Source organism: Castanea sativa, chromosome 12, assembly GCF_040712315.1.
Source record: "Castanea sativa cultivar Marrone di Chiusa Pesio chromosome 12, ASM4071231v1".
Lineage (NCBI taxonomy): Eukaryota > Viridiplantae > Streptophyta > Magnoliopsida > Fagales > Fagaceae > Castanea > Castanea sativa.
This window is the reverse complement of record NC_134024.1, coordinates 9,018,099-9,043,469: the sequence shown is the minus strand read 5'-3', so window position 1 is coordinate 9,043,469 and position 25,371 is coordinate 9,018,099. Positions and strand designations below refer to the sequence as shown.

The following is a 25,371-nucleotide window of genomic DNA, read 5'->3' as shown; positions in this document are numbered from 1 at the left end:
CTCTCTCTAAAAGCAATGATTTGAACTTATATGTTCTCTTTATTAGTCTTTATAAAGGAGAATTGTATTGCTAATAAACCATAAAACTCTTGGCTTTTGTAATTTAAACTTTAACCTCTATATGTGAGTCGTGTTTAAGATATGTAGTACTATGGAAAGGATTGAGAACAAAGGAAATATATTAAGGCACACAATAGGGTGCTCTCTTTTTTTTTTTTTTGGTTCTTAGTTTTAAGTAATGAAATGGGATTAGAATCCAAATTAAGGAAGGATTAGTATAATGGCATTGCAACTCTTGACTATAAGACACGCAATATTGAGGTTTCGTCTCATTGAAATATACCAACATTTAAAAAAGAGATTAAGGGTGTGTGTTTGTGTTTGTCTGAATAAGTGAATTCATTATATCCTATTTACATAAAAAAAAAAAAATCAATTCTTATAAAAAAATTGATATAAAAAATCAATTAATATTGTTATAGGTTAAAATTATATCATATTTATCCAATTGATATCTTTGTTTAATAATAAAAGTAATTATTATGGACAAACTTAAAGGTTAAAATTATATCAAATCTTAAAAAAAAAAAAAAACACCTAGTTACCATTTATAATTATTCTATGTGTCAGACTGTGATTCTCTGTCTATAGAAGACAAAAATTGTGATTTTCTTTTTACTTGTTCCTAGAATTCTTGGGAAACAAGAACAAAACAAACACCAGCAAAGTAACATTAATAATGCTTTTCAAGTTTTACCCAAACAAATTCCTACTCTTTAATCTAGTCTTATTAGTTGCTCTCAAAAAAAAAAAAAAAAAAAAAAAAAAAAAAAAAATCTAGTCTTATTTCAGTTCCCACACAAAACATAACAAGTCAATTCTCAAACTCACAATCAAAGCCGGCGCCAATTTCATACCCAAAGATAAGGTTTTATCTCTCTGTGGCTCTCATAATATATCTCTCTCTCTTTGGGCTCGAGAGAGAGTGAAACTGAAGCAGAGCGATTCTGATAAACCCTAGCATTTGCAACAATGGTGGCTACTACTCTGCAAGCCTTTCTTTGCTGCAAACCCTCGCTTTCTCTATCTTCTTCCAAGCGTTTTCATCTTCCTCTTCCTCGCTGCTCTTCTTCTCTCTCTTTCAACCCACTTTCTCTCTCTACCTTCACTTCCCCTACTTTCCAAAGATCTCGATTTTGTCCCCGGACTCTTAGTATTGTTGTTCCTTGCACATTGCGTCCCGAAAGTGCGAGTTTCGATTCCGAAAGGTTGGATTTTTCGGATGCGAGTTCGGTTTCCGATTCCAAAGATTCGAATTGCGTGGATTTTGATGGCGAGAGCGCGAGTTTCAATGGGAATAGTTCGGTTTCTGAATCTGGGCATTCGAAAGTTGATGAAATTGAGCTGAAGAGTGAGTTTGGGGAGGTGGGTTTGGAGAATGGGGAAGTGGGTAGTGAGGGAAAGAGTGAGAAAGTGGAGGAAAGTGAAGGAAAAGGTGGGAATTTGAGTGAAAGTGAGGAGGGGAAGAGTGTGAATTTGATAAAGAGTAAAATACCATTGGTGGTGTTGTTGATGGGGATGTGGGTGAAGGTGAAAACTTGGTTTGAGAAGATGATGAAGTGGGATTGGTTAAGTTGGTGGCCCTTTTGGAAGCAGGAAAGGCGGTTGGAGAAGTTGATTGCAGAAGCTGATGCAAATCCCAAAGACCATGCAAAGCAAAGTGCTCTGCTGGCTGAGCTCAATAAGCACAGGTAAGGTCATTCAGTCTTGTGTTATTATTTAGTGTGTCATCATTTGTTTGCTTGTTGGAAAATGTTGGGAAGGGAATGGAATTGTGGTTTGGGGTGTGCAGTGAAAAGTGGGTAAGGATTAACTAGAGAATTGACGTAGGACTGAAGCTTGAATGGGCTCTGATACCAATTTTGATGTAGGATGTTTAGGAATTCAGCACTAAATTAGAGTTATGGATGAGGTCTTGAATGGTTCTTTTTGATGTTTAAGGGGGTAATGAAAAGATTGAATTTTGAAACATGTTTGATGGCTGCTTGGTTTTGAACAATGAATAGAACAAGAAATAAAGAAAGATAAACACTAGACAGTCAGTCAGTCACACATAGGTTTTTCTAAGCAATTACACTTTGGTAGAAAATCAATCCTACTATCAATCTTTTTTTCCTTTTGATAAGTAAATCCCACCATCAATCTTATTGACTATACTAAAGCATTTATATAGGTTATTGGTAAATCCTTTCCTAGAAGGACTAGGACTCTAAATAATCCATTCCTAGACTAGGATTACAAATAACAAAGGAAAATCATAGATGAAATTTAAATTTAAAAAAGAAGTAGTTGAGGTTAGGAGGATAGGGGACAACATTACATTAATAAAATTTGTTTTAAGAGAAGAGACAATCAACATAGTGCATATGCTCCTTAAATAGGTTGGAAGAATCTATTAAGTAAAAGTTTTGGGAGGACATGGATGAGTTGATTCAAAAAGATTTTTGTTGGAGGAGACTTGAGTGGTCATGTTAGATAAAATAGATGGTGTTTTTGGAAGAGTTCATGGTGGCCATTGATATGGAGTAAAGAATAAATCAGGAGATACTATTCTAGACTTTTGCAACAATATATACTTTGAGGGGTCTTTGTTCTGTCATCTTCCCTTGAAAAATCATTTAGGGAGTGAAGGCGCCAAGACAACAGCTTTCTTTCTTTGTAGTAGAAAATGACATTAATAATGGTCGTAGAAAATGACAATGCCAGTTATGAGGTAACAAAGAGTACGATTTTGGATAGAATAGGAAGGTGGAATAAAATACATGCGGTCAACCTTGATTAGTCTGTTGAGGATCCATGGCTAACCCCAAAATTTTGGAACTAAGGCTTAGATTTTGTTGCTGTTGTTTGGTTTTTGGAGAATGAAAGATTTTGTTCAAGTATGGCATACATCTGTGTTCATGTCTGTTGGGAAAAATAATAGGTGTGGGGTTCAAAATGTTAATTGTATTAGATTCAGCTGTATGCCTGTATGTTTTATCTTTTTCTTTTTCACTTGATTTCTAAGAATATTGGGGGGGGGGGGGGGAAGTGAAGACAATGAATATACACACAGCACGGATGTGTGCATAATATTAGTAAATCAGCTAAATTAAAGATTTTGTAATCCAATATGATCCTTCCCAGGGATGTGTATTTTATTCTAGATTTTGCCAATGAGCTCTAGCTCAAGTGACACCTCCTCCCCTTACAAATGCTAGGTGGAGTGAGGTCATGTGTTAAAAACCCTTTGGGTGCATGTGCCATGTGTAGCTTACCAATATAAAAAACTTTTACCCCCCCCCCACACACGCACACACAAAAAGGGTAAATTTCCTCTTTGTTTGAGTACTGCCACAATCAGTGGAGGTGTAATTATAGTTCCAAGGAGCCAGACAAATACATTTTTTTTTTTCTTTCTATATTATGGCATTTTTTTGTTCTTTTCTTTTAAGTTATTATTCCTTCTCATTTATCAGTCCGGAATCAGTCATTAAGCGTTTTGAACAAAGGGATCATGCAGTAGACAGTAGAGGAGTTGCAGAATATCTTCGAGCTCTTGTCGTCACCAATGCCATCACTGAATATCTTCCAGATGAGGAGACTGGAAAGCCTTCTAGTCTTCCTACATTGGTAATCAAGCCCGTTCTTTTTCTCCCCCTCCCCCCTCTCTCCTTTCATGCTGCATGTGTGTGACTACCCTTGGGCTAATGTTCCAATTGTCATGTTTTGGTATTTGGTTGTTCCTAGATAATTGTCTTTGATTGGTTGTATCTTGTCTTGTTTGAATCTTGCTAGTCATGGTTTTAAATTTAATTGAGTTTAATTATTAATTTTTTTTTTTTTTTTTTGTATCTTATTTCATGTTATTCTAAGGGTCCATATATGTGGTATGTCTTGAAATCAAAGAATACATTGAGATACTTAGTAGAAATGCATTTGGCATATGGAAATTCATACATTCATATGCTCGTACACATGCACAAATACATACATGCGTGTGTGTGGAAACAATATATTGTGCATGTTGCAAAAAAAGAAATGGGTGCATAAATATTCTATATAGTTATATGTGTGTCTTCTAATATAATTTAGAAGTTAGGAGATTGGTATCACATAATTTATCACCCTATATTGCATTCTGCATTGTAAATAACGAACTCATCTTACTGAAATGTTCAAAATCATGGAAAATAAATTAAGAAGTTGCAACATAGCATTCAATCATTTTATGTATATGTGGAGTAATATGCATTTGATGTAACATATAACCAAATAGTGCATCACTAAGAACAAAGATAATGAAAATTATAAAATGGTCTAATACCAACTATGTGTGTGTGAGCCTATGATAATGTGAAACTTACTGCCAATGAGCTCTGGCTCAACTAGCTCCTCCTCCTCTTATAAGTTCTAGGTGGAGGATGAGGTCGTATATTCAAGACCCATTGGGTGCGTAAGTAACTTACCAATTAAAAAAAAAAAAAACTTATTTTGCATGATCTCATATATCAAATGGATATGGTTGATGTTTATGAAATGCACACACTTAGCTGACAATGGTTGATTAATAAATAATCTGCTACAATACTTTTCAAAAACCCACCATACATTTTTCTTTAGTTGATGAGTTCCTTAGAGCAGCCATGAAGAAATACCTTTTAGCATTTACAACATTATATGGGTTCTATGAAATTTTATAATGTTAATATACTTATAAAAAAAAAAGATTTTTTATAATGTTAATGTAAGAGAAATGAAGGAAATTTTTTATCATTCTGCGGTGTCAATATTAGCTAATTATCATGGTACATGAGTTTTGGGATACCAAATCTTGCATTTGAGACTACTCAAACGAACGTTCTATGTTTTTTTTTGTTTGTTTTAATCCATGTTTTGCAATGCAGATCTAGATCCCCATTCCACACTCTTAAACCATTCTCTTTCATAATTGAAATTCAACCAATGATTAACTTTATAAATGTAGTTGCAAGAGTTGAAGCAGCGGGCATCAGGCAACTTGGACGATCCCTTTCTAAACCCTGGCATATCTGAGAAGCAACCATTGCATGTTGTGATGGTAAGATTTTATATAAAAATTTTGAGTCATATTGGCAGGACATGGTCCGCATTGGCCGATTTTAGCATAAACCTTGATTATCTGTTGAAAGATTGATATGTGTGTGTGTAACTGTGTATTCTTTTTTGGGTTTAATTATATCATAAAACCCTGAAGTTTGACCTTGGTTCAGATTAAATCCTAAAGTTCAGTTGCATCAATGTTTACTTGATAGTTCCAAGATCGTTTCAATTTGGAAACTCAGTGAAAGTAATGACAACTCAGATAAGGTGCACTTAATACCTATTTGAACGGTAAAAAACTCTTGATATTTGTACTCACCGATATATTTGTGAGCTCATTTGGCTTCAAAATACCAACTTCAATTTACATAGAGTGTTTTTGTGGTGCTCTAATAGGTCCTAAGTACAACATATGTGGTCTTCTGTTATTTTTAGTTAACATGAGACTCACCAGATTGAAACAATTTGAAACTATAAGGTTGATACTGATGCAATTGACACTTCAGGGTCAAATTTGAGACGAAAGCCAAAGTCTGAGATTTATTATATACTTGCTGACTTTTTTTCTTCTTTTAATTATAAATTCAACTTAATAAGAGTTGTTTTCCTACTAGGTTGAACCTAAAGTCTCAAACAAATCACGTTTTACGCAAGAGCTTATCTCAACTATCTTATTTACTGTAGCTCTTGGATTAGTATGGTATGAACCTTCTGTTCCTCAAGTCTCTCTCTCTTTCTCTCTCTTCACACACACACACACACACGCACACAGAGTAACTAGTAGTTAGTGCTTGTCTGTATACTTGAGTTGTACTCACTCCATACATTATTTTCTTTTCAGGATACTGGGTGCTGCTGCACTTCAAAAATATGTAGGGAGCTTGGGTGGGATAGGAACATCAGGTGTTGGCTCTAGTTCTTCCTATGCACCGAAGGAGTTAAATAAAGAAGTTATGCCAGAGAAGGTAGATATTTGGTATCTGTACTCTTGATATTGGTGTTCTTTGACATGGAATGGCTGTTTTTGTATTTCTTTGAGGTTTGGTTGCCACCCCTGTTCCCCAAGGAATGAGAGGAGAACCCGGGGGGGGGGGGGGGGGGGGGGAACACAGGAGACAGAAGCCAGTGAATATGGAGAAGAAATGTAGAAAATTTAGTCAAGTACTGAAAATTTTGTTTCAAATTTTTTACTAAAACATGTTAAGAAACAAATGGAGACTTTAATGTGTAGTTCTAGTTCCTATATTTAATTGAAAGACTTGTCAAAAAAAAAAAAGTTGAAAGGTAAGGTAGGGATGTGATATTACCTACAATTGCCAATAATAGTTTAGATAAAGGTGTTTCTTCAGTTCTTGTAATTATGGTTTCTTGAATATTTTATGGGAGTTATTTTCCAAGGAACTTGGGAGTTGCATCTCTTACTTGCAGTATGCTTGCATTTGGAGCATATTATTTAATCACCCTGACCAATTTGTTTTCTTGCAGAATGTTAAGACATTTAAAGATGTCAAAGGTTGTGATGATGCAAAGCAGGAGCTTGAGGAAGTAGTGGAGTACCTAAAAAACCCATCTAAATTTACTCGCCTTGGGGGGAAGTTGCCAAAGGTTTGTTATTATATTTCTATATGTTACAGATATTGAGAATGCTCATCAAAAGGCTTCGGGTGTTCCTTGCTGTGTATGAAGTGTAACATGTTGATTCTGATTAGTTTTGTGAATCATATATTGCACAAGTATATGAATAGCTTATGGTTTATTAGAAAACCTGAAATTTTTTATATGCTAGAGTGTGGAATGTTTGAGATTAAATTACTTCAACTACAACCTTAGATTCTGTAGTCATTCTTTGCCTTCTCTGGTATGAAGAGTGGTAATATCTTTCTGATTTCATCTATTTGTAACTTGCATTTTTCTGTTTATCTTTGCTTGATTAATTTCGTAATACAGAGCCTAACACATACTTATTTGCAGGGAATTCTTTTGACTGGAGCACCTGGAACTGGAAAGACTCTTCTTGCCAAGGTAAGATTTTAGTGTGTATAATCCTGCAAATGGTTATTTACTTTGTGATGAGCCCTTTTCCAATCTGTATATGAACTTAAAGCACTGTTTCTGTTAGAGTGGCCAGCATGATCATTGGAATCTTGTCTGAGCGTTGTGTTACAGTTTGCAAGCAACCATTTTGTTAAGATGTTTAAGATTATTGCTTTTACTGTAAGGTTCCATTCATATATATTTAATGAAGATACTTTTTGTGAATTTAATTTATCTAAAAAAATGTATTTAGAATGCTGTGAATGGAAGTAGGCAGTAATTTACAAAATGCATTATCTAAAATGATGATTGATGAAGAATTGGTGTGCATTTAAACTCCAGGTGGAATTAAAGTTCTCCGTTTTGTTTGTTTCTACCTTCCAGACATCACACAAGAAGAAGTAAATGTTAATTGTTTATACTGGTTGAAATTTGTTTCCATGAAAATAAAAGAAGAGAGGAGGTGGGGGGTGGGGTGCTCCTAAAGGTGTGTGAAATCTAATACTCTAATTTGGTTTCCCTTGTTGTAATGGTGTCTGCATCAATTGTATATACATGGATTTATACTGAAGTAAATGTCTATAACTTATTTTCATGTGTGTATGGGCTTCCATCACATCTTCCTTTTGCCTTTTGGTTTCTTTGATATTCAATAGGATTTTCATGCCAATGAGCTCTGGCTCAAATGGAACCTCCTCTTGTAAAAGCATTGTGGATGGTGGGGTCAGGACCCACCAGGTGCATGTGTGACTTATCAATCAAAAACAAATTTCAATAATATGTTCATATTTTTCAGATATTAAGACCTTTGATCTAATCTAAGTGATATTTTGTAATTCTTCCTGATAACTATTTGCCTTATCTGTTGAAGGCTATTGCTGGAGAAGCTGGGGTACCTTTTTTCTATAGAGCAGGATCTGAATTTGAGGAAATGTAAGCCATTGTTTACTGTACATAAATTTGGCTAACTTAAAATGTAGTATATGAAATAAAAACCTTCTTATAAAACACATTATACTGTGTCAATTTGTATTTAATGAACTATTGGCACAAATTATGGGGATAATGAAATAATTTTTGATGTTATTTTTATTGGTTTTTATGAAAATTAATGCCTGTAGCTACCATTTGATGTGGCAATAGATTTCCCATTTTTCTCCTTTTATACTTTTTTTTCCTGCTGGGCAAGAATTGAATTTATCCTTTTGGAGGCATCATGATGCTGTTTTGTATGAGTAATCCAGAGAGAGGAGGGCTTTTATGGGCTGTATTTCACTTTTTCATGCACGAGTCTTTGCTGTCCACAAGAACGTTCCCTCATTTTTTTTCTTTTTTTGCCTTACTCTATCTTTCTTATAGAATCTCATGCCCTTCTGAGAAAATTTCTCATCTGCTTTGAAAGGGATTCTTGCTTCTCTTCAAATTTGCAGCATGTGTTAAACTTCCATCTGTGTAATACATGTCCCTCATATAACTATACAAGGACTGTGCATCTTCTTTTCTGCCTATTTTTGTCATGAGACCTAAAATACGAAAAATGGGTGGAGCCCTGTCTCTGAGTGGTTTCATGATTGGGCTGGGTGGCATGCTCCTTCATAGAACTTTACTTTCAAGCGGGATGACCTTAATTCTGTATATGATAACTTCCTATTTGCTCATAGGAGCCTCTTTCAATACTACTAAACTCTTTTGGCTGTTAAGTTGCCTTGCCAACTTTCTTTTGATATTGAAAATGTTGTACTGATAATAATTGGTATCAATAATTCATTGTGTATATTTGGCTACAATGTACTTACTGTTTTCCCTAGTTGTGCTTTACATTAAAATTTGTGATCTGAAGGATGGGATCCTGTGGGTATGCTTTGGAGTGAACTGTATTGCCTGGGGATCTTGGAATTACTTGAGTGGTAGGATGCTAATTTGATGTACTTTCTATATGGCAGGTTTGTTGGTGTTGGTGCTCGGCGTGTAAGATCCTTATTCCAAGCTGCTAAGAAAAAGGTGCGTTGGTTTATGAGGCATTCTTTGGTGACAATAATGTGAGAGCGTGCATGCAGGCGTGTGTTTGAGGTTGATGATTTTATAAACATACTAGAAATCATGATATATAAATGGAGATAAAGATGTAACTTTCCAATCACAATTTTTCATATCAAAGGTGGTCATGACCGTGCAACATGAAAATGTGGAGAGAAATTTGGAAACTACATTCTGAGAATTCTGTAAATAATACTGGAACATTTAACATACCAAGAACTAAAATCACAACAGGAACCTGAAAGTAATTTAAATTGGTGGAGAAACCTTTGTGTGCCATGTGGCACATTTATATTTACTATAGCATTTTCTTATTAGTATATTCCTTATAGCATCTATTATTGTTCTAGCTGTCAAATATTACATGCTTTAGGGACTAGATTGATAAGTTGCTACATTAGGAGGCAAATATATACTTGTTGCTTCAGTGTGTGTGTTTCTGATTGTGTCATATGCCTATTCCATCTTCTATAGGCTCCTTGTATAATTTTCATCGATGAAATAGATGCTGTTGGGTCCACAAGAAAACAATGGGAAGGCCATACAAAGAAAACATTGCATCAATTGCTTGTCGAAATGGATGGCTTTGAACAGAATGAGGTATGTATAAACATGTTGTGCTGTTAATGAGTTGCTTTATACGTTTCTGAATATGTTTGACATTTTTTCTGTAGGGCATAATATTGATGGCTGCAACAAACTTGCCAGATATTCTTGATCCAGCTTTAACAAGGCCTGGTAGATTTGATAGGCATGTAAGTTCTGGTCATCACTTAATTTCATCCATTACAGTGCTATTTCAAATTTTCTTTCTTCAGATTTACTCTATCAGTATTCAGTGGCTAAGGACTCTTAAGGGATTTGTTTTCTCAATTCTGAGATCTATCTGATTAGATGTTCTCTCCACTTTTTAGGTTTTGTGGCCATTTCAGTCTCTAAATCTTGAGAATGAGAAATATCGGCTATCAAGCTCTTGCCAGATGATGAATTTGGCCCAAAAATTTTCTCGAGTTGAAAATTCCCCCCTAAAACCTTTTCACATTTTAGAATTCCCACTGGTTAACTTCAGTCCCTGGACTAAATTAATTCCTGTTGAATGGGTGTTCAAGTTTGTCTACACTTGGTTGCATTCATTAATTCCAAAGTATTGTCTGCTTTAGATATATTTGAATCTTGTTGTCAGTTTAATTTTGACATTTTTTTTTACTTCTTTTTGAGAGAACACTGACAAATACCCCTGTTTAGATTGTTGTTCCAAATCCAGATGTAAAAGGTCGTCAAGAGATATTGGAGCTCTATCTACAGGATAAACCATTGTCTGACGATGTAGATGTCAAAGCGATTGCTCGAGGTACACCAGGATTCAATGGGGCAGGTGAGTTTCTTGTCATTCTGTTAAATAGGAGTTCTTTCTGCAAATTTGTGAAATATCTGTTAAACAACTGTTTTTGGTTTTTTCCTAATGAAATATATGAGTGTCCTGCCAATTAACTTTCCCCAATTTTCTTCTTTACCAGATCTTGCAAACTTGGTTAATATTGCTGCCATCAAAGCTGCTGTTGAAGGTGCAGAAAAACTAACAGCTACTCAGCTGGAATTTGCAAAAGACAGGATAATAATGGGAACAGAGCGGAAAACAATGTTCATATCAGACGAGTCAAAGAAGGTATGCATTTCATTTTGAGGCAATCCAGGTTTGGGTTTGAACCTGTAGCTTCAATGGTTGGAGTGCAATCTTATACCCATAGAATCACATGTTCACTCTTTTGGGTTATATATATAGACACACACTCATATATAAAGTTGTTGCACTTAGTGTAACTCTTTCTTAATGTTACATCACTTAGTAGCTTTTGATTGCATTGATACTTGAAAATCTTAGCGTTGGATTACATGTTCTATTTGCTCTTTACATGTACGACAACTTTTATGTCAGTCAGATGTTATTTGCTATATGATCCATGAACTTAGATAGTTAATCTCTAACCATTTTGGTAGTTTACTATTATAGAAGGTATAGGGAGACAATGTAATCCAACAGTGGATTTGTCAAAAAATTCAAGTGACATAACATCAATAAGAATAACACCAAATGTAACTTGAACTTGACATCTCTTTCAAATAATAATAAGAGTTGGGAGGAAAATGGAGAGTCACGCAGAAGGAAAGGGGGGTGTTATTTGTTTTTCAAGGAGGTTTGTTTGTTGAATTAAGGTCATGTTTATGAAAAATTGGTGCATTAGGTCATCCAGTTGAGCCTTCTTGAGTATATCCTTGGTTTTTTTCTCCCTCAAATCTCTATGTGATCACGACTTAAGTGAATCACAATGCTAGCATACCAACAGCTTCAAAACATGGGGGGACCAGGTATAGAAATCTCTTGTGAGTATCTTTATATCACAGCTAGGCTGTGCAGATGATATTAGACATCTCATTGCTGTGCGTAAAAAAGTGTGGTATGATGCACAAAGAAGTGAATTGATAGATGGTTGGGATCCTTGAGATGCTGACTTTTGACAGGGATCTCCTAAGCTGGGATTAGTAGTTTTTTCTTCTGTTTTCTTTTTTTGGGGATGGAAAAGAAGGGGGGGGGGGGGGAATGTGGTCACTGATGTCCAAGCACTGCATCAAACGTAGGGAATTGCATCTGCAGGAGAATAAACTCAGTTTCCTAGGAATCATAAATTTAGAATTCCAAAATTCATGGTAATACTTCCTGATATTCCTTACACTTCATTCAGCTCACTGCATATCACGAGGGTGGCCATGCAATAGTTGCCTACAATACAGAAGGCGCACATCCAATACACAAGGCAACAATTTTGCCACGTGGATCTGCTTTAGGAATGGTCACCCAGCTTCCATCAAGTGATGAGACATCAGTTAGCAAGAAGCAGTTATTAGCCCGTCTTGATGTTTGTATGGGAGGAAGAGTAGCTGAAGAGCTTATCTTTGGTCAGGATCATGTCACTACAGGAGCAAGTAGTGATCTTCAAACAGCTACAGAGCTAGCCCACTATATGGTATGATTTTTTATTTATTATCATTATTTTTTTTAATTTAAATGCCTTGAACAATCTATATCTGACAGGAACTGGGGATCATTTCCAATATTATATGGAACCTATCATCATTGTTTTAAATGTAGTTAAAGTAGGTTCATGTTCTACATTAATAGTATTTATACTGCATTTTATTGTCTTTTCAATTCCCGGTGACATACCCATGGGATAAGGAAATAAGAATAAATCAAAATATTGTGACTTGGACTGTTATATTTGTCCCCAACATGAGAATTATTCTTTTCAATTACTCAATGCGGTGTACTTCTTTCCTCTGCAAGGTATCAAGCTGTGGGATGAGTGATACAATCGGGCCAGTTCACATCAAAGACCGGCCAAGTTCAGAAATGCAATCACGCATTGATGCTGAAGTACGTTTTTGGGAATCTGGGTTTCTTGTGATTTAACAATGATGTTTGTGTATTCTTAATCTAAATTTCTCTAATTGGTTGTGCAGGTTGTGAAACTCCTAAGAGAAGCATATGATCGTGTAAAAGCCTTGCTAAAGAAGGTTTGTCCATTAGATTTCATTTGTTTGCAGTTTTTTTATTTTTATTTTTAAATTAAAAAAGAGAGAAATCTTCTATCCTAGGTTGTTGGGCGCTCTTATTTTGGCTTATTTCCACTTGGCAAAACTAAAGAATATTTCACTTATAAAAAAAAAGAATATATTATTTTTGTGGCTTTTAGGTTCTCAATATTCTCTTAAAAATAACAAATATAGAGAAGAGAGAGAGAGAGAGAGAGAGAGCTGTCATTAAGCAAAATGATGGCATTATTGAAACATACAGTTTTTTGAATAGGGGTATTACAAGAACATATGTTTTTATTTTTATTTTTTAAAATAATTAAAAAAAAATGAAAAAATATATTATAATATTGTAACGAAACTTGAAAATGATTAGGTGGAATAGGGGCATTATTGGAATATATTTTTCTATACATGTCATTGCTATATTAAATATTTTAGAAAATTTGCAAAAATACCAGGAAATCAGAATTCTGAAGTCTAAACCAATTCAGCAGCCAATGAGTTTCTAGCTCAATTGGCACTTTATAAGCGTTAGGTGGAGGGTGAGGTTGTGGGTTCAAGGCCCATCGGATGCGCATTTAACTTTACCCATTAGGTTCAAGAACCAAATGACTGACGTTCAAGGTCGGAATTAGGAATTTCTAGTGCTAGCTAACTTTCTGTCTTAAACTCTTTTTTCAGCATGAGAAGGCATTACATGCACTGGCAATCGCACTTTTAGAGCATGAGACACTCAATGCTGAAGAAATTAAGCGTATTCTTCTTCCTTTCCGTGAAGGACGGTTGCCAGAGCAACAAGAAGAACAAGAAGAAGAAGCGGACCTAGTATTAGTTTAGAATTTGGCTCCCTTTCTTGTCTGTAGTTTACTTAACACTGGTTGAGGCTCTGTACAGTTTATTTGAAGCAGCACAGGTCCACAGGTGGATAATTTATGCCACTTGCAATTACCCTCTCCTTGTCACAAGTTGTTATTGGAAGTCTATTCATAGACGCCCAGATGCATATATGAAGCAACCATCTGACCTCTGCTCTCGGACAATAAAGGTGATAGATATCTTGTATTATTTTGAGAAATCCTGTAACTTTTACCCTGTAACGTTTACCCCCACGGACAATAAAGGTGACAAATATCTTGTATAACTTTTACCCCATTTTGGGTATAATTTTGAAGGAAATTCAATTATTTGGGATTACAGGAACTGTATCGTACTTTGTTGAGAGTTCTCTGTTCAGCATGGTGCACCTTCTTTCCATTTAGAGGCTGCAACTTTTTTGATATCAGTAAGTCTAGAGTTACAACAATTTTTACAAAATATTTCACAATTGTCAAGCTATCAAGTTTTGAATGGTAGATGATAAAATGGCATCAGTAGTGGACTAATATGAGAAGCAATGAAAACCTGTCGTCTTAATTGTTGTCAAAATTGTTGGGTCTTAGTATTACTCTTTTGGTATGGCATTAAGATCAACTTACATCTAAAGATAGGAAATTGATACTTATCAAAAAAAAAAAAAAAAAAAAAGATAGGAAATTGATGCTTTTGACACATTGATTTGATATAGGGAATGGCCACTAAACCCTATTTACAGAGAGGGTATCCCTTGTTTTCACTACATACAACGGGAAACACAATATCCTTTTTCCTATATACAGGTGTCCCGTTATGTATATGTGTTTTTGAGCATCCATTGTCATAAATCCTATGATAACTTATGCCAGAGGTACGAAATGGGGTTGAGTCGGATACTAAAGCCCTTCAGCATTACTTATTTACAATACCTCAGACTGATTGATTCATTAGCATTAAGAGCTGCTGAGATGAAATGAAGCTGATGAAAGTTGTTTGAATGTAATAACAATCAATCGACAAAAAAATGGTTCACTGTTAATAAAAGTGGTGTTAGTAATAAATTAATGTGAAAGTGATATTATTGTATAAGTCATAAGTTATTAGTTTGATGAAATCAGAACTTATCAAATCAGCAAGTCACGAATTTTTGCGTGCATATATATTACTCAAATCTTTTGCAATAGTAAGAGCAAGATTGAGGTTGTTTGGGAAGTACCTAAACTATGAAAAAATCAAATAAAAAAGAAACGTCTAATAAAGTGATATAAAACAATGACATTCCATTTAGTAATATTTTTTTCTTTGTTTAATATGTTGATAGTGGGGAGAGAGAGAGGTGGGGTTCAAATCACATACACGGAAAACCACAAAGGATACCATTATCACTGAACTATCACTTAAAACCCTTAATCTCATTGTTAAAATCACCAAAGTTGAGTTCAAGATATCATTAGAGTTTTTTTTTCTTGGCAAAACTCCGAAACTTTCTTCAATGTAAATTTTCATATCTAAATCCATGAACTATTGGGAGTTACCTTTTGAGCTAGAGCTTTACCAAAATAGGATAGACCTTGTTTATGAACTCATTTAACGAGTAACACATTTGGGTATTTCATTTGTGAAATTACTCTACTATTTTTCATGATGTAATATAATTTTTGTTCAAACCATTTATATTAAAACAAAGCCCGAACAAAAAATTTCTAAATAAATAATCCTAAGGTAATAGAGAGGTAAAGTCACATCAATGACATTTATCAATGGACCAAATACGCCACCAACATTTTTGTTAAATCCCATGTAAGAAAAAAAAGAAAAGAAAACTTATTAGCTCCTCCCACAGATTTCTTCCAATCACCACAACCACCGATCACTTAGATCCAGTTGCTACTATACTAATGGACTCATTTATGTTGAACATTACTAGAATGGTGTCAATGTCGGTTGCTTCAATGATGATATGATCCTCATGTATGAGGACACAAATAGCCTCCACCTTTGAGCACCATGTAGAAATTTCTAATTTGAGCAGCATCAATATGAGTCAAAGAAAGTTCGACCATCTTTCATTAAAAACCCAAACAAAAAACAAAAACCAAAAAACAAAAAAATTTGCCAAAAGCCTGTAGCTTAATTGATTAAGTACTTTTTTATGTTGAAATTAAGTACTTTTAATATGTTCAACAGAAACATCCAAAATTTTAGATTCCAATTCCTCAAATTAAAAAGTTAAAAATAAAATTGGAGTATCAACATCAACATGAATCAGGAAAATAGTATTTTTGTCCTCTAAAAATGTTGGAGTAATTGCTTGCATTTACTAAAACTTGTAGTGCATGCACCCTAAATATACTTGAGAATATGCCAATGTTTTTTTGAGATCATGCTCTGGTCTCTTGCCAAAAATTTGGACCGTTGTTACAAAATAGAGTAGTACTGTTTACAATCAACAATCTCCTATATTGACAGAAGTTTCCTCCAAACCAGTATTAGAGGTTGCATTAGTATGGAACCAATCCTAATACTTCCTATTGAAGATCCACAATAGCTAAAGCATTTCTTTTTCCTCCACTTGAATTCCATTCTTTAAGGTTACAAGTGTAGGGCAAATCGGCCCAATACCACATTTTTTTTAAAAATTTAGGCAAAAAACACTGTTTCGGAAATAATTGGGGAAATACCACTTTTTCCAGTACTCGAGCTTGGTGAGCTCGAGTACCGGATTTTCTAGTTCCACTGTGGCATGCCAGCGTGGCATTTCAGATTTAAAAAATGAGCTTAGTACTCGAGTTTCATGAACTCGAGTACCGTATAGTGTGGTACCCGAGTCCATTAAACTCGGGTACTAATCTGGGTTGGCTGCGATTTATTGAGTGTATCATGCCATTTGATACTTGAGCTTCGTGGACTCGGGTACTGTGTTAACAGTACCTGAGTTCTTGAAACTCGAGTACCAATCTGGGTTGTATATCATGCCCATTATACTCGAGTTTCATGTACTCGGGTACTGTGTTAATAGTACCCGAGTCCATAAAACTTGAGTATTGCTCACTAAAACCATGGAGAGTTCAAATTTTGTCTCTCATTTCTCACTCATCACTTACATACCTAAACACACTCTGACTCTCCACACCCAAAACGTACAAACCCCAAACCCCTACTCCACCGGAGACAAGCCCATTTCATCGGCGGCAGAAATCTCTCCTTTCGCCGGCGACCTCGCACTCACTCCACCGGAGACAAGCGCATCTCATCGACGGCGGAAAACAAGAACTCTCCTCTCGTCGGCAACCTCGCACTCACTCCACCGGAGACAAGCGCATCTCATCGGCGGTGAAAACAAGAACTCTCCTCTCGTCGGCATTCTTGCACTCAAAGATTGGCATTGTGAAACAAGATTTATTTTTAATAATCAAGGTATAACTACCTTTGTATACTCTATTGCGACTTCAAATTCTATTTGTCTGATTAAAGGAAAATTGTTAAAGAACATTCTTATTGGCTAATCATTAAAATATTGAGTTCAAATTCTTTTGATCTTGAAAGGGTACATGGAGAAGAAGCCAGGAAATGAAATGAAACATGAACTGTGAATTTTTTTTTTTTTGTTGAGGAACAACATGAACTGTAATTAATAGTGAAAGTAGAGAAACTTTTCCCCTTTTAGAATCCCATAACTACATTATGATCTGTCTTGTCCTTTAATCAAGTTCCACTTTTATTTCATTTCTTCCGTAAAAAGCCATTAATTTATTTAAAATTTAAAATGTCTATAGAATTAAAAGGTTAAAAAGTATTTATTATTCCACTAGTCAAAAAAAGAAAGAAAGCTATTGACATTAATCGTAGGGAGTTTTGTTGGGACTGTCAAACACGGCTGGAGTGCTTGCTGGTGTGTTTAGTACAGCTGCAACTGGTTACATACTTCAACGAGGTAAACAAACCATACATCCACTACAAGAGAAAAAGTATGAACTTCTGCTGTACTGGTGCCATTTCCATCAGGATTTTCATCATTTGTGAGGTCCACATGGTCCCAAAGGGCAGTCTTGATGACAGTGGTGCTAGTACAGAAGGAGCAAAGGAAACAATTTGCCACCTGAAATTTGCTTTTCTTATGAAATTTTTGTTTCAGCTCACTATTCTTTCCAACTCTTTTTCTGTAGGTTCTTGGGATGATGTATTCAAGGTGGTTGTTGTGTTGTACATCATAGGCACGCTGGTCTGGAACCTGTTTTCAACTGGAGAAAAAATTCTTGAATAGAAAAAAGTGAGAATGGCAAGGAAAGATGCAATGGGCATAACTATTGAGGTCGATCAAATTATAAAGAGATGGAAGAAATATAAAAACCCAAGCATTAGCAACACATGCAAGGGCAAAACCCTACTGGGCAATCGAAGCTTAAGATGCTTCCATTCAAGTTTTTATACCAACTTGTGAGGCCCTTAATTTGCTCCAACATCTTTTGGTTTTGACTTCGAAACCCTTTTTACAGGTTCCATTTTCTTTCATTTCATTTACATGGTACAAGGCAGAGAATTTACGGGTAATTTGCACCCACAAACCAAGTACATTTCATTAAAGGAGACCTACTATAACGACTTAAAATCTTCGTGGATGAATCCACATCGTTCTTATTGTATGCCTCCAAAGAACAGCAATATTATCTCTACTTTCTATTTTGTCAGAGATCTGAGACATTTTAGTTTCCTTTGCATTCATAGTGCTGCCTCCTTTTAGTAGTTTCTTACTTTCTTTGCATATATAAGGCTAGAAATTGTGTCAAATTCCTATTTGGATTTGATTTTTGTTATTGGGTTTTCTTGGTGTGGAAGGAAAGTTTTTTTTTTCTTGGTATGGAAGGAAAATTCGTTTTGAATAAGAATTGGAGCTTCAGAAGTAGGTGTTGTTGCAAAGGTTTAGAAATAGGTATTGTTGCAAAGGATTGGTGGTTTTGGTCCAAGGGTCCTCCCATATAAGAAAAGAGAAGATTCTTACAAGAAAAGAGAAGATTCTTAGAGAATATGGATTGGATTTTTCCTAAGAATAGATTTAGTGTTTGTTTATTTTTATGTGAGAGTTATCATTTAAAATTTGGGGTTATTTTCATTTTGGCACGTCATGTTTGATTTTATTTTCATATTGGTCCTATAGTCCCTTTTTGTTAGGAAATTGATCATTAAATGCAAGATAAGAGTAAGCTATTAAGACACACTACTCATTTAAGTCCATATCTATTAAAAAATTGACTAAGTATTGTCAATTAAGATACGTTACTCATTTAACAGAATCCTTTCACTTCTTACTTCAATTATCTTCCATGACAGGTGATTTTTCTTACATGGATTTTTATATTCACATCATTTTAGGCAAAAGGAATTGTGTGACAAAGAAGATTGCAAGATATGTGATAATCTTGATGTGGATCAGCCATGCATATGTTAGTTTTATCTTTGAAATCGCTTTTTGCATTCTAGATGTTCCTTTCTATGCTTTTTTTTAAAGATGAATGAGAAATATATTTATAAACTACTAAAAATTAAAAAACAATGTACAGTTACTATCTCAACTCACAGACCAAAAGAACTCCTAGTCTTAGTAAAGAGTAATTATACAATTGCATGTCACAGTAAAGGACAAAAAACACACATAAAGAAGAGGTAGCCTTTGTAAAACCACCCTACCTACAACCAAAATCTAAACAAACCCCATTTAAGAAATGCATTGCAAAATCTTCAAGTTGAAACTCCAATTATTGCAATGACTGTTCGAGAGAGAGCTTTCATATTTCAAAATGCCTTTTCCAAGGATAATTGCATTTCTCCGATGCCAAATATCATAGATTGATCCTAAAGCTAGCTTACACACCACAGCTTGGAGAGATTTTCCCCTACACTTCTCCACTCTCCATTATGTGATGTCTTCCCATACAAACCCGAGAGCCTGGAGATGACAGCACCTCATTAACTCTTTCCTAAATAAAGAGCACTAAAAAATGTTCACTAAAAATCAAATGGACGTAAAGATTTGAGTTGCATGATTAAAACACTCCAGAAATTGAGGCCAACACAGATTGATACTCGAGCTTCGTGGACCCGGGTACTGCTAACACAGTACCCGAGTCCACGAAGCTCGAGTATCAAATGGCATGATACGCTTAATAAATGGCGGCCAACCCAGATTAATACTCGAGTTTCATGGACTCGGGTACTGTGTTAACAGTACAGTACCCGAGTTCACGAAGCTCGAGTATCAAATAGCATGATACACTCAATAAATCGCGGCCAACCCAGATTAGTACCCGAGTTTAATGGACTCGGGTACCACACTATACGATACTCGAGTTCATGAAACTCGAGTACTAAGCTCTTTTTTTAAATCCGAAATGCCACGCTGGCATGCCACGGTGGAACTAGAAAATCCGGTACTCGAACTCACCAAGCTCGAGTATTGGAAAAAGTGGTATTTCCTCAATTATTTTCGAAACAGTGTTTTTTGCCTAAATTTTTTTTAAAAATGTGGTATTGGGCCGATTTGCCCTACAAGTGTAACCTCAATAGAATAAACCTTTGACAGGAAGCACCCACTAATTACCTATCCATAAAGCATAAATGTTACAGTAAGAAGTACAAAAATAAATTCCATCTCAAAAGAAAAGACAAGACAGCAGAGAAGGAGTAACAAGTTTTAGGGGTTTTTCAAGTAGGAGGGAAGGTGATGTGAGTTATGAACTTGTGGCAAATGGTTTTAATTACACAATGACTACAGTTTCTCCTAAGCAGCATTACAGCAGTACCAGCTAGCAGCCTATGAGACAAGATTGCAAAGATCTCCAAATTATTGGTGGAAAACCAAAAAATTTACATGACAATTTGTAAGTAGCTAACCTTACAGCAGCACCTGAATCCACAAACATATTTCCTGCAATTTTACTATTTCAAGATTAGAGGCCTTATGGCCTATGGGGGATATAGGGACAGTAAAATTGGGTACAGATGAATAAAGTACTCACTGCTAACTATTCACAAGACTTCAATTAAATGCAGCAAGAAACTAATACATCAGAAACCAAATATACAAACATCATCTCTTTCCAGCACATATATACAACCATAAAAGGATACCGCAATTGGGACAAAAGCCTAAAGAAAAGCGAGAACCTACACTGTTGTTTTTTGGCCTTTTTTTTCTTTTTATTTTTTTTTTCAATTTTCATTAATGAAAAGTTTCAGAAACTGTTATAAAAGCTGTGGTTCTTGATCTGCTAAAGACAGGAAAACCAGACTACAATTTTAAAAAGGAAGGCAAATAACATAGCAGACAAGAGTGTGCAAGTATGTATGAAGAAGGAAGTAGTATAATTGCCAGTCTGTCTCCAAAGCCTCCGAGTTTCGAAAGCCTCGGAAGCTTCATCCTTGGCTGCCCTAGCCTCCACTATATCCCTAGCCCCAATTTTCAGCGCCGATCAATGGGTTCAGTTCGGTCCTGCACTGCAAGCCGCTCTGAGACATCAGCAAGTGATTTGAGATTGCACTTGATCAAGGCCTCAACAAAGTAGCAAGTCTCATCCTTTGTGTTCCCTTCAGGCACATCCACCACAAATGACTCAATTACGAGAGTCCCTGGTCTTCCATCAATGATCTCTGGATGGAGGGAAATAATGGAAGAATAGTTCTGAAAAAGCCAACCAAAGAAAAAGAGATAGGTTGGGCTCCTTTAGGCTTATTTCATAATAACAAAAGAACTAAAAGATCAAGCCATAAAGCAAACTAGATCTAACTTATCCTACTAAGCTCCTCTTTATGGAAACTTCAAGGTATTAAATTTGGTCAATATGATTGAGTTATAGATGAATAATGTAAGTACAGCTGCAATTAAGCCACCAATAAAAAAATAATCATTTACAAATAGATCTGAAACATGGGCAGAGGCTCACTCCGTTAAGCTAGAGCAACTTCATAATTTTACCAGAGCACATGACACGTGCATGTGCACAATTGGACCAAAGGCCCTGGAAAGTCCAAAATAAGGTACAATTCAACTTTAGCTGGAAGTAACATGAACTCTCCATGTAGCAGGCTTGAAATTCAAAATAAAAATCAACAGAAAATTTTCGAACTTTATTCATGGAGCTGATATCATCATCAGGAAAAGCACACTGGATTTCCATGGTTAGAAAACTTTTCAACTGCTCACCATTTTCTTAAAACCAACGAAATCAATTAAAAGAGCACAAGAGTTTGAGTTGAATTAGAAGAGTCCAAATTGGGTCTAAAACTATCTTCAAGTGGAAACAAATTAATGGACACCACACAATTACTGCATTGAACACCTGTGTCAATTGCATGTTTGACAAATGCTGATGATCAAAAACTTCCATTGACTTCCAGCATTATCAAAAAAAGAAAGGTCCAGCATTACACAGACAAGTGCTCAAATCAGTTGGATCTAAATATAAAATATCCTCCAGATTCAACCACTTCCTATCAGGTCAAACTGAATTTCATAAATCAAGGACAACCCTAGCATATCTTTTAAATAAGTAAAATACCCAGAAGAAAAATTGTTGAAAGATTCTGATAATAACCAACAGAATTTACTGGGTTTATCTTAACCCACTCAAACAATATATTAGAAAAATATTACAGTCCAAACAACTCTAATTAAGGACTGCTTCAAAACGACAAAACTCTCATTTTAGTATCAACATATGCCAGGTGAACCACCCAATTTTCAGTAATCTCAACATTTAGTAGAGAAGCATACTGTCCTCATAGCTCATGCTTTGTAAATCTTGAGCACATAACTTCTTCTAATCTGGTAAATTTCAACTAAAGCCAAAAAATTGCAGAGTCCAAAGCAAAAACTGCAGTACTGAAATAAAATACTCATTGGTGCAGAGCAAGAGTAATGCTAGATGTTCAGTTATTTCTCAATACATGCACATCAAGAAGCAAATTTCTTCAAGTTGATTTTGGGATGGAAAATTATATAGTATGTGGAGATCATTTTTTTTTTTCAATTGATAAAAAAAAAAAAAAAAAAGGGCGAAGAAAGGGTTAAATCAGAAAAGAAAAGAGATTCTATACCCTAAGCCTATGATCCCCTCCAACTATCCTGATGCTGAGTATATGCTCTTCATCATCAAGAAGTTCCAATCTTTCTGTGCTTGTAGTCGCAGGAAGTCCAGACTTAACATCTACTTCTCTGAGACTCCCAATCTCAAGGTTCCCCTGCGCAACACACCTGCTAACAAACGGCTTGTATTTCTGTGGTTGGTCGAATCTCCTCACTAAGGACCAAACCTGGTTACATGAATTAAATTAAAGTAAATGTCAGAAACAAATCTGCAAACCCAATATACAACATTTCAACCATCAAGTTTCCCCAAAAAAAAAACAAAGAACCATTCAAGAGCTATACTTCTCAACAAATAAAACCCATCTCTTCACCATATAAGACATCAATACAGACATGCAGACTCATCTTAAGCCTTCAAATTTTGATGTAATTTTTTTTTTTTTTGATCATTAAAGAAATCCAACAAACACAGCAAAACCCAGTCTTTGGTTGGAGATAGAGAAAGCAAAAAAGAAAAAAGAAAAAAACTTTAAGACTCAAAAACAGAGCTTTATGCAGAATAATGTAATGGGTTCTCAATGAATTGAATTGAGCTAGGAAGTTGCCATTTTAACATGACCGTAAAATTGGAAATTTCAAGAGACTAGCTTTCTTTACTGTTTCCCTTTTAAGTATTTCCACAGCAATAAACAACAAAAACCTTTATAGCAAAAACCTTCACAAAAATATCCCATTCCACCCCTTTTCCACAAACCTTTTATAGTAACCAAAAACTTCAATCTAACCCAACATAAATCCAAAAACTTACCAAAACAAAGAAAAAAATATCCATTCTTGCATGCAGATTTCACCCAAAAAAATATACGTGCCTAATCAATTAAGCAACAAAAAGATTCCATCTTTTTTTTTTCTTTTTTTTTTTTCTTTCTCTCTTTCTTTGCAATCTTTCCCTCAAGAAATGAATCTAAGGAAGGGGAAAAAAACACAGATCGAGATCGACCCAGTATCAAAAATCAAGGTCAAACATTGAAAAAATTACCAAAAATCTCAACCCAAAAAAAAAAAAAAAAAAAAAAATCACAAACTCAAACTCCGATCCCTTACTCACAAAACTTAACAAATCTCCATATCAATCCCCCAATCTCCACGCACAAACCTATATCTACATATGCATATACATACATACAGAGAGAGAGAGAGAGAGAGAGAGAGAGAGAGAGAGAGAGAGAGAGAGAGAGAGTTTACGAGATGAACTGGGGCTTTGATGTGCTTGACCAGAGCCGAGCTACACTGATTATCAGCTGGTTCATGGCGATGGTGTCTCCGAATGTAATCCCACTCCACTCCGCTAAACCCTCCATTTCCATTTCCATCTCCATCACCATTACTATCTCCATGCCCATTCATCTTTCTTCACTATACTCTCTCTCTCTCTCTCAGCTCAGTTTTTCTCACTCAAACCACCATATCACAAGCCCTCTCTCTCTCTCTCTCGCTGGCCGGAAAACCAAAACTCCGATCACCGGCAGACGACGACTCTATCTCCGATCAGACCCAAGCCTAGCTTTGGACTTCAGAAGAGCATGTGTGTATGTGAGTGTGTTTTACTTTTGAGAGTCACACCGCCATAGCCGACCTACCTCAAAGCCTCTCTATTATTATCTCTGAATAAAACTATAATATTAAAAATAATAAAAAATTTTAAAAAATATATATTATAATATATAGTTGGATCAGTTTTTTTATATTAAAAATTAAAAAGTTGAAAACTACCACTACTATTTTTTTTAAAAATTTATTTATTTCCAAAATGCTATTGGTTTGGATTATAATTACGAGATTGCCATCGTTTTGTCTTTTACTAGTGGTCTAGCTGTTGGTCTTTTTTTTTAATGACTGATATGTCCTCGGTTTTCCGTTTAATTAACGAGTGCGTTTATTAAATTTTTTTTTTTTTTTTTTGCTTGTCTTTAGACAGAAGAGATGACGGCGATATTGGTTATAGCTGTTGTGGATGTGACCCATTTTTATTATTGATGATAGCAGCATCTAACTTTTGTACCATTTTTGACGTATATATTTTGATGTATATCCATTTGGTTTCTCAAATTTTATATATAAGAAAAAAAAAATGTATATCCATTTGAGGCAATTTTTGGGCTCCAATTAGATCTTGAATCTTTAGGATAAAAGGAAGTGGGAAAATATATATTAAGTAAAAGAAAAATAGAATATATATATATATATATGTTTGTTTGTTTGTTTGTTTAGACCCTTAAACTAAATTATTTAACTTAATTAATTAACCAAGTTGATTATTAGGTTTATTATTCAGATTTAGGTTAAACAATAATAAATCATATCATGTAAAGCAGTGGAAAATAAATATCACCACGATATGATAACCTAAGAAAACCAATTAAAAGAACTGTCTCAAGGTAAAAACCTGGGGAGGATTTGACGTAGTTATCCTTAAAGTAAATCCACTATAAGAGAATTGTAATTTTTACAATAAGATTTAATCCTAAATTTATTGCTACTTCATGTAGTAATTTATTAACACGACCATGTGCAAGTTGCGAATCCACGGACTCCTTCTCTCATTGGATTTACACCAACAGAAGCAACCTTACTTGTGACTTTGAGATCTC

At 35.1% G+C, this 25,371-nt stretch overlaps 2 protein-coding genes across 2 annotated transcripts; one reads left to right on the top strand and one right to left on the bottom strand.

Moving 5' to 3' along the window:
- The first annotated feature begins 898 nt into the window (after window positions 1-898).
- LOC142619662 (ATP-dependent zinc metalloprotease FTSH 11, chloroplastic/mitochondrial) lies at window positions 899-13,980 on the top strand. The gene is made up of 17 exons (XM_075792868.1): window positions 899-1,751; window positions 3,519-3,672; window positions 5,027-5,119; window positions 5,736-5,821; window positions 5,963-6,086; window positions 6,607-6,726; window positions 7,093-7,143; window positions 8,027-8,088; window positions 9,099-9,156; window positions 9,667-9,792; window positions 9,867-9,947; window positions 10,438-10,567; window positions 10,710-10,858; window positions 11,934-12,215; window positions 12,536-12,625; window positions 12,712-12,765; window positions 13,468-13,980. The coding sequence occupies exons 1-17, from the start codon at window positions 1,033-1,035 to the stop codon at window positions 13,621-13,623; spliced, it is 2,535 nt and encodes an 844-aa protein (XP_075648983.1). The 5' UTR covers window positions 899-1,032; the 3' UTR covers window positions 13,624-13,980.
- A 6,667-nt stretch (window positions 13,981-20,647) lies between these two features.
- Window positions 20,648-24,431, bottom strand: LOC142619856 (abscisic acid receptor PYL8). Its single transcript, XM_075793193.1, has 3 exons — window positions 23,966-24,431; window positions 22,729-22,944; window positions 20,648-21,313 (listed from the first exon to the last, which is right to left on the bottom strand). The coding sequence occupies exons 1-3, from the start codon at window positions 24,125-24,127 to the stop codon at window positions 21,095-21,097; spliced, it is 597 nt and encodes a 198-aa protein (XP_075649308.1). The 5' UTR covers window positions 24,128-24,431; the 3' UTR covers window positions 20,648-21,094.
- Between the last annotated feature and the right edge of the window lie 940 nt (window positions 24,432-25,371).